Raw genomic sequence first — 10,881 nt, forward strand, 5'->3', positions numbered from 1 at the left:
ACACACCTGTGGGTTGGTATTAATATGTTATGGCTTTAATGAAAATTCCTAAATAAGAGACACAGCAATAGGCATGACAAATGCTTCCAATTACTAACTAATGTATGTGTTGCTCTATTTAGCGCGTTACAACTAGAAGTTTGGTAAATGTTTAAAAATAGGCTTAACTTTAACAAACGTTCATAGAAGGCAATAATACTTTATGTGTCTTTAAAGAAAGGTGTCTATCAGATACAATACTTTTTTCGTTGTAAACATAAAAAAAAATTACATATTTATATTTAATTTGGTGTGTTGGATATGAGCTGAAAAAGAATAGATTTAAATGGTAAAAATGTGTCATAATGGTAAAAAGTGCCTAAAGTTAAAAACCAATAGAAGAAAGCGTTTATAATCTTTTATAAAATTAAAATAAAAGTTATAAATGCATGTTATTAAAACGAGTATTATTAATTTTGGTTTTGATATTTAGATATTTAAACAAATATTCATAGAATAAAAATACATGCCTAATAAGTTTTGTACTAAATAAACGCCTCAAGTGTTGTGTGATAACACAATACAATTAGTACTTTATATTGGAAAACGTTTAATTCTTTAAAAAATTAGCATCCAATTAACTCAAATTTTATGCCACTTTACATTAACATCATGTAATTAAGGATATTAAGAGAATGTACAAAGCATGTAGTCTGCCTATATTAATGCACAACACAAATATAAGGTTTAAAATTGAATCATTATTACTTGACATTAATCTGATATCACTCATCAATCCAACTTCTAGTGAGTCATGTGAGTACAGCACAAATCGTTTCATACTTGATTATCATCCCAATAAATACAAGAGGTACAGGAAATTCATAAAGCATATTTCAGCTGAAGCATATATCAATGTTTTTAGGAATTCTAACAGAAAGACACAAGTAATTTGGTATGAGCCGGTTAATTTTGTTTTGCGCATATTAGAATACTCCATGTCTATAATAATAGCAGAGCGATTCCATGAGCAAAATTTTTGTTTTTCTAAAACCAATTATAAAAAATTAACACTCGATATTTTATGGTTGTTAGACCGGCATTTGTATAATTACTTAAGGATCATATTTCGTTATTTTTGCTTTTAATTATTAACACTTTGATGTTTCATTACAGATAACTACATAATATACTTACGGTACTGACAAGCAGGACCAAACCATTCACCGAGACATTTATTTTCATTCTTGCAGGTACCGTCGTCTGTACACTCGTTGTTTGTACAGTGGCACTGGAGCTTACAGTCTTTGCCAAACCATCCATCCTCACATGCTTTGATACATGAAAATATCAGTATACGTATAAGACAACTATATATATATATATATATATATATATATATATATATATATATATATATATATATATATATATATATATATATATATATATATATATATATATATATATATATATATATATATATATATATATATATATATATATATATATATATATATATTTATATATATATATTTATATATATATATATATATATATATATATATATATATATATATATATATATATATATATATATTTATATATACATATATATATATATATGTATATATATATATATATATATATATATATATATATATATATATATATATATATATATATATATATATATATATAAATGGAGTCAAAGGTCAGGCGCAAACCGATGTAGCTACTCAGAGTATACAAAACTTATAGCGTACGTATATTATGTTGATATATAAGTATATAGGTCTTAAAATTTGGACATTAGCCGGACATTTTGGCCACTTTGCAAGCTGGCCGATCTGTTCGCGAAACAGCCAACTTCGGGCTTTGGTCATAGCAAAAAACATTTCACAACAATATAATGAAATAACCAAACTGCAATTGAAACATGTGTCATGCTCTTTTTGGGCAGGTATGCTTCAATTAGAATGCATGCCAGAATTTAAGGTAACAGTGTGCATAATATGAAATCGAACGTATTACAATCAAAGAAGGATTAAATAAAGCAGAAGTAACTGGTTCTGAGAAGTACACTATTCTGACCTAAAGCGTGTCTTTGTGTAGTTACTTAAAATAACAGATAATCAGTGGCAAACGGCTGTTGAATTAATTCTTTTTGTTGTTAGTCAAAAACTGTGATGACTTAGGAAACACGAGATAAATTGTAAAACTAAACAAAAACTGTAAATATAAGTAGGATGCCGACAAGTGATGAGGTCAATGTTAAAAAAAACGATAAAAAATTTTGCACGGTTTATAGTTAGATATAATTAGCAAAGCATTTAAAGTTTTGCGTTTCATTTTATCCATCTTGGAATTATAACAGTATTTATCTATTTTAACAGTAAAGAAAAGAATGGTAAATTCTTTCGACATTTCCTACCACTAATCTCCAAACCTCGTAAAAATTCTTTAATTTATTGAGTACCAATCACAATAAAAAGCCTATCATATTGGGTGCACTATTGTATCATTTGTAATGTTAAACGAAAATATGTTTTTGGAACAAATTTCCCAAAAAACTAATATTTTTATTTTATACTCTGATCACTAGTTACAATAAAAAATATCAAACAAAATATGAAAAGAAAAGTAGCCTATTAATACTATCACCAATACAAACTGCAACAAATAATACTTAAGAATCACAAAAACGCAAAAAGTTTTTGGTTTGTGCTTAAAATGTTACTTAGAAACCAGAACCTAGCATCAAATGTATAGTGACCATGTACAATGTTTAGGTTTGATAATTCAGATTATCCAAGATGGCGTAAAATGGTATTGTGCATAATTACAACAATGCAACACTAGTTTTTATTTTTAAAAGATTGTGATTTTTTTTTAAAAAATATTTTTAAAATTATTCGTCTTGGTGTCTCCCGCCAATAATGTGCCACCTTTTTTGTCCTCACCATCCCTTACCCCTACCCGCATATGACGCTACTAATATTAAGTTATAACTATAATTACAATTCTCTTCATGGAGGGATCACGCGGGACACCACCACCTAAGCACGCCGACTCTCCCCCTCCCTAGCTCTCCAGGCTGCTCAACAGACCATATCGCTACCATCACCACCCCCACCAGTCTGTTGGGCTGTTTACAATCGTAGAGCCAGGTCGAATTAATGACGGCTATTAGGGGTAGATAGTTTAGTTTTAAACGATTTGAAACTAAGGGGAGGTAATAACAAGTCTTGATTGATCTTTCCATTATCGTCTGTAAACTGTCGTCACGGACGGCTGCTTTCATGGGGGGGGGGGGGGGGGTGGGAAGTAGGAGGATAATCATCCTACACGAGCTACTGATAGTGTTTTCAAGCCAAATATTTTCAGTCGCGTCATTGGTAGTGTCGAATTCACAAATTATGAATTACTGAAAAATATATCAACTAAATAGCGGCGTAAGCTAAGTTGCAGGTCAGCTCGTTCATATAAATACTCTGTTTTTATTTTCGGTGCATACCAGCAAGTTTACCACTCAATATTAGGCCACACGCATCGTGCCACATTACATACACAAACTATTCCGTATTGTGATATTTTATTTTGATAAAATTAATTTCTTTTGAAACAGTACCTCTGGGCAGGGGCGTAGCGAGGGGGGGGCGGGGGGGGGGGGTGCGGAACGCACCGTGTGACACCATTTAGGGGGGTGACACCAAGGCAAAAAATAGCAAAATATATAGAGAAAAACTTGAGGGGGGGTGCAAATCGAAAGTTTGAGGGGGGGGGGGGGTGCAAATCGAAAGTTTGAGGGGGGGGGGGGGTGGGGGGTTCAAATAAAAAAATTGAAAGTTTGTCCCCGGGAAGGGTCACTAAGCCTCTGGGGGGGGGGGGGGTGACACCATTAAGTGCCCAACCGGGTGACACCCGACCTCGCTACGCCACTGCCTCTGGGCATGCTATTTACGATACTTTCTCATCAAACCATGTATCCAAGAGAGAGGTGGGGGGGGGGGGGGGGTAGAGGTTAGACCAAGCAATTCTCAAAACGTTAAAAGAGTACATGACGACCGAAACTTTAAAACCATATCATTCTTCAATAATTGCCTTACAAGAAAATATACGTGGTAGGCCTACCTGAATACACATGCAGAATTTGAACACAGATAATTACAACAGCAATATTAACTCCTCTGGCCATTGTAACCTGAAAGTGAACAAACATGAAAACTAGTGGACGGTGTAGAATTACATTTATACAAATATATATTTTTATTCTAAACTATTAGAGATGTTTAAAACAACTTCAGGTATAATTTCAGTTTAATTTAGTAAACTCTAGATAAAATTAAAGAAAATTAAAACAAAAAATCTTACCTTTAGTAATTACTTTTTGACAACTCCGGTCCGAGACCTAGTGAAACATTTACTTCACTTCCCGTTTGCTCCTCTATTTATTTAATGAATTATTAATGTAAACATCATTATAAAATATCTCTTTGTTATCTGTTATCTACCTTACTTCAATACGTACTTGAGTATGGTCTTAAAATGTAAAGCAACTGTAATAATGAATGGCCATTTATTTCTTAAAACAAACTTTGTCTTAAATTAATCGTTACACATTTCACTGGCTCGACTGTCGGACAAGCAAAAGACATGACAAAACCGGATGCTCTAATAAAAAATTAGTCGGAAACTCCGTGCCGTCTATTTACATACGATGGAAAATCCGTTTTATATAAGGTAGAGTTGGACAATCTAAACCAGTGTCATACATCTGAACAAGTGGAGATCACAAATAACTCGACAACTCCATAGAGTATACTAATAAGGTTATAGAGTGACATATCGCTGTGTAGAAATAAACACTTAGATCTAAAAATAGTTTATTTATACCATTTAGTACTTTTTTGCGTGACCAGTTATATAATTAGGAACTCTATGCAGTAATTAATATCATTTTGTCACTTTTTTGTCTTAATTACTGTGCTTATCTTGTTAATAATTACACATATAAATATAAATATTGTTTCAAAGTAAAAAAAAAACCATACAATTTCAAACTTGAATGTTTATAAAAGTAATTTTTGTTCTAAGAGGGTAGTAATTACCCACTTTACCCTTGCATGCGTATATTCCATGATTAAATAACACTTAAAACATATGTCCGTGATGATTAATAGCTTTAGCGCATGCGTATTCAACTGGTTTTCATGAGTTTTGAATGATAAACCGAAGTTGAACTGAACATAAATACTTTAAAATTAGTTTTAAATGTTAAATAAACACACAACTTTTGACATACCATTCAAATAATTTAACAACAGACTTAACTTTCCCCAAAAGCATAAACAAAAGAAATTAATAATATTGGAAGGATTGAATTGTAACATAAAGTACATTTTAAGATCAATTCAACGTGTTATATCTACTATAAAGAAAGCATTTTGGTTATAAAAATCGAAAATGGCAACCGTATTCCCATCACTTATTAATTTAAACACAAATAGTTAAAACACTTTTTTTCAAATTAATCAACAAATTCTCGCATCAATAAACATGCTGTGTGTTTCAAAAGTACACATCCGTTAAAATGTATGTTGAAAATATTATTTATACGTTATATACACGACTGAAATGCTCTACATAACAATCTAAATATGGAAACAAACGAACGTAGAGTTTATCGTAGAAAGTGGGCCTAGTACGATCAACAAGTGCTGCTCTACCGATGTTGTGTTGTGAAAATAGATAGTATAAAGTGAAAATATTATTCATCACATTTTTTAACTTAAGCTAAAATAAACAGTTCAGTTCATAATCGTAGGCGGTTCTACCTTTAGTCTTAACGGTGGTTGGTAAGTGGTAAATCTATCAACAGCAAGAGAGAGAGTCATATACATTCATAACATTATGTTATATATTTAGCAAAGAGAAAGAAGTGTAATACTTTCTCAACGATGTAATCAATCACAAATTAAGAAAAATTAAATTCCCTCTTTTTATCAATCCGAAAATAGTACACATTTGATCCTACACTTTAAGGATGGAGGTGTGGCTTGAAGGGGGGGGGGGGGGGAAGTTGGATGCTATGCTCGGCCCCTCATCCCGTAGTTGTGTCCGTCTTTATAATGTATCATAAAATGGCGTGTTCATCTAACATTAGAGCTAAGACGGTGCGATAGTTTATGCTAGCTGTGAATCATTTAGGAAGCTGGACAGAGGCGTAGCAAGGGGGCGGGGGACATGTCCTCGAGCGCCGACCTTAGGGGGCGCCAAAATGGGTTGGAAACACAAATTTAAAGTTTGAGGGGGGGGGGGGGGTTGCAAATCTAAAGTTTGAGTGGGGGGGGATGTAAATCAAAAGTTTGAGGGGAGGGGGGGGTGCAAATAGAAAGTTTGTCCCCGGGCTGGACAACTTTTACAACATGTTACATGACCCTTGTCTTGTTAACTACGTAAGTTACAGTTGTTTATTTCAGTCGGCTTTAAATAAATGACTATCAAAACGTTGTCACAAGACCACTTAAACCTCTTGAGAAGCGGATACTTCTCTCTCTCTCTCAAGTTTTTTTTGCTCACGAACAATTCTAAAACATTAGTCATATATTTTACTTGAAGTAGCTGTTATATTTTTATTTGAGCGCTCTTTTTTTTTTCAAAAAATTTAAAAGGCTTACGAACATTTTGTTTTTGACAACTAACCTTGCAGGATATAGTGGAGAAGTTTTTATCCCGCAATCTTATAGCCACGTATACCAATACAGCTGTTTTATCCAACAAATGTTTTTATCCCAGATTCATATTGCCACGTATACCGATACAGCTATTTGACCTGACCAATGTTTTCATCCCGCAACCTTATAACCACGTATAACAATAGAGCTGTTTGATCTGACATTTTTTTTTATCCCGGATTTATATAGTCACGCTATAGGCCTACCTATACAGATGTTTGATCTAACTTTTAACATCCTATTAAACATGCTCGTCCGGGAATTGATTAAACATGTGTTACCGGAGGAGTAGCTATGGGAGGGCGGGTGGGGCTGCCCCGGGCGCCGATCTAATTGGGACGACAAACTGGGTAGGATAAAAAAAAAAACCTATTTAAAATTCAGGAAATGGACTATTACTTTGCTCTCCTGGTTGATTAAAATGTTATCTACATCACTCTTGTGAAAATTTAATTAAAGACCCCCCCCCCAAACAATTTCCAAAGGGGGGGGGGCGCTTTTTTACCAACGAGTATAACTATACTACTATACCAGGATATATCGCCCCGGGCGCCGAAATGGGTCGCTACGCCTCTGGTTTTTACCAAATTTTTAATAGCAAGTAAGGCAGTTAATAAATTTAAAAAAAAATATGTGTAAATCTGATTTTAAAGAACATGAATAAATATAGCTAATCGGATACATCCGAAAACATAAAGTTGATGGTTCTTTTGTTTTTAAATTTTATTTTAGACATACACCTGTAGAAGACAACACCTACGAGTTGCATGCTCTAATCAGATAAAAAACAGGATACCTTGATGATTCACTGCTTTGGTACGACATGTTGTTATCCTAATTGTTTTTTGAAACGAAATTTTGAATATCAGCTAAATAGTGTTAAACTGAAGTAAAATAGTATGTCTATGAATATCATTGCACTTTTTTCTTTTTCATTTTGTTTTTCTTAAATGTTGGACGGAATTTCCTCCAAAACAAAATATTACGTGTCAAATTTTTATTCGCCATAGAGGCAACCTTTTTTTTTCTTTTTGGATTTACAGTTGTTTGAAATGTGTGTTTTCCGAAAAGGGTTTCTATCCTCATCTTTCGAGCCTCAGCTACCCGATGGTTCGAACTCTATACATTTCGGTTTAGCAACCATAACCTTTTCCAACCCGAACACGCCATCCCATATCCATATAAAACTAAAAAAAATTAACTATAAATTAAAAATTAAATAATGAAAATTAATGTTAACAACTGAACACACCAAGTAGGCCTATCTTCCTCAGAAATGCTAACACAACAGGAAGTAAATTGCTGATATCGTTTTCTGTAACGGTTAAAGGGTCATGTATCTAATAATAAACGGTTACTTACAACTTAACATGTATTACATTTCAAACTTTAAACATTTATTTAACCATTTTAACTCTTTAGCGACTTGATTATTATATCACAGGAACGGTACTCATTACGTATAAACAATTTGTTTAAAACGCGGATTTTATAATGAAAACTATAAATAACACAAGCAAAAAGCATGCTTGATAAAACAAAAGTACTTACATGTTAAACAAGGTACTTTAAAACTAGATAGTTGTATATGTTCTGTATGTCCTTTCACCGAACATTACATTTTATGCTCTATATACCACTTCACTTTCTTTTCATCTGAATTTTAAATGAGGAAAACGAACGTTGTGTTCCTTATAGGAAAGTGGGCCTGGTACGCTTAACATGTCCTGCCCTACTGCATTCCTTTTTGTGCAATGGATGAAAAAAGTGAAACCACATCAACACCTTTTGAATAACCGTAGGCGGACCTACACTTAAATTTTAAAGTTCGTTGGCGAGATTGGCGAGATTGGCGAAGTTATTAACGCCTCATCTTTTTACAGTCATTTTAATTTCATAACATCTAGTACATTTGACTATGTGGGTAAAGTTTAATATTTGACAGCATCAAGACGAGAGTAGCGTAACAGTAAAATAAAAAAAAAACCTAATGTCAGCAGACAGACAGACGGAGAAAATGACTGATAGAAAGATAGACGAACAGAAAGAAAGAAAAATAGACACAGACAGACTAACACCAACCGACCGACCGACCGACCGACCGACCGACAGACCGACCCACCGACCGACCGACCGACCAACCCACCGACCCACTGACCCAACGACCCACCGACCCACCCACCCACCAACCCACCAACCCATCGACCGACCGACCCACCAACCCACCGACCGACCGACCGACCGACCGACCGACCGTCACTATCTGGACTCTAAAGTGGACGACGAAGTTTACATGTTATTGTTTTGATCTTCAAACTTAAACCTGCTGGGTGAAGCATAGAATAAATAGACTATTATCCTTGTCTTCTCTAAACGGGTTGTCAGTCTATTCAACAACCATATTAAAGCCTGCCTCAGTGTGTAATCTGTATTGGTTCCCTGTGTTGACTATAGTATAAAAACATGTTTGTTAATCACACCGATAATACTTCTAGGCAAGTTGCAGTGGCAAATATGCTACCTCACAGGTTCAATCTTACCGAATAATATTATAACAGTAAAAAGAGAGTAAGATTTTATACTTACGAATAACTTTTGGTTTACCTAACTGAAACGGTTCTCATGTAATGGGTATTTCAGTAACCGGAAATGAAGTACAACTTCCATGTACAAAGGTTATAAAAATGTGTAAGTTATGTAAGTGTAAGATGTTATACTAAAATATATGATATTTCTGTTACGTAACTAAAACAGTAGTCCTACTTAAGTTATAGTGTTCACGCGGCAATTAAGTAAAGTGCCACTTCCAATTATCGGGTATAGTTAAAAATGTGAAAGATACATGTGTATACAATATAATACTTTTATGTGTTCATCTAACTTTAAAAAAAATTAAGTTATTGGTTTTTAAAAAACCTAAACAAAAATAAGTAGGCTATTACATCCGGTTACCAGAAATAGCTAAAAAGTAGCGATATAACTACACATGTGGTAAATACTTATATTTAAAATTTTGTGAAAGTAACAGAAACTGGTCTTAACTTATTGTGTTCACAGAGAAACAGTCACGCAGACAAAAATTACAGACGAAATGGAAAATATAATTTTTTCAAAAGTAAATGCCCATGGATTAAAAAGTTAAAACTCTTTTATTTAAGTTCTAAAAATATATTTATAATTTCCATTTATATTGTTTTATCTGTATAAAACATTGTTTCTTATAAATGATTTATATAGTTTGTAGCTAAAATACTCGTCAAATAAAAATATAATCAGTAAGGACATAACATCAACGGAGGCGGCAAAGTTTGACGAGATAGATTCAATCATTGCTGTTGACATGTTAAACACATTTAAAAGTTAAAAATCAGAAATTGAATACTTTTACAATAAATATTGAAAAAGCTGCAAATGTAAATAACTTAAACATATTTTCTTTTAAAGCTAAATTCCTATTATGTTTCAAGCTAAAATTATCTGAAGTTTTACTTTATTAAAACTAAAATTGATTGTCTATACAGAAACTGTGATCGATCTTCCTAAAACATGAATTTGTAGAATATAGTAAACAGAACTTTACCAAAAAATATTTACTTAAAATTATAATTTTTTAACACACATGACCTTATTTTTTCCATATTTATTTACTATTTAAGTGACTAAATAAAAACAACTTATTTTAACTTTTTTTTTTAAAATTACCGTTTATTTTTATATTCTGCTAATTTAAGTTCAATTAGTGAGTGTTATTTTAATTCATGTTTTAATCGGTTATATAAGTTAGCATACTCTAAATACACTTACATGTGTTTTATTTATCACAAGATCCGAATAAAATAATTTACACGCGGCTTTGCAAACTAACTTATTTCTTTACACTATAATGGTGTGGCCGAAAATAGTCCCTTAACGGGGTATAGCAAAGTTGTTAAATCTGGTAATAAATAAATAAGATAATAAAAACCTCCCGGACTTTACTAAAGATTTGAAGCATTTAATGCTATAGTATTTTCTGCAATAAAAACAAAATTAAAAAGGCAAAATCAATTTGGTTTTTACGTGGTAATGGAGAAAAAATAAAGATATCCTGCTATTCCATAGGCTAGCCTAAATGTTATCACACAAAATATAAACAAAATAGGCAGAGTTAGGTCATTGGTTTAAA

At 32.8% G+C, this 10,881-nt stretch overlaps 1 protein-coding gene across 4 annotated transcripts in view; it reads right to left on the reverse strand.

Annotated features, from left to right (window-relative positions):
• The window catches only part of LOC131956443 (receptor-type tyrosine-protein phosphatase T), a 76,133-nt gene extending 67,686 nt beyond the window's left edge, over positions 1–8,447 (reverse strand). For 2 of the 4 annotated variants that reach the window (XM_059320884.1, XM_059320883.1), the window contains exons 1-3: positions 4,354–4,740; positions 4,114–4,183; positions 1,177–1,311 (exon numbers count right to left, since the gene is read on the reverse strand). In XM_059320884.1, the coding sequence (XP_059176867.1) occupies positions 1,177–1,311; positions 4,114–4,177 (199 nt within the window). In that variant the 5' untranslated portion in view covers positions 4,178–4,183; positions 4,354–4,740. Of the gene's footprint in view, positions 1–1,176; positions 1,312–4,113; positions 4,184–4,353; positions 4,741–8,267 lie in introns of those variants that run through there. The other 2 variants (XM_059320881.1, XM_059320882.1) reach the window with 2 other exon arrangements.
• Between the last annotated feature and the right edge of the window lie 2,434 nt (positions 8,448–10,881).

This window comes from Physella acuta, unplaced genomic scaffold, assembly GCF_028476545.2.
Source record: "Physella acuta isolate Inbredline_101_S28 unplaced genomic scaffold, ASM2847654v3 ptg001149l, whole genome shotgun sequence".
Classification (NCBI taxonomy): domain Eukaryota; kingdom Metazoa; phylum Mollusca; class Gastropoda; family Physidae; genus Physella; species Physella acuta.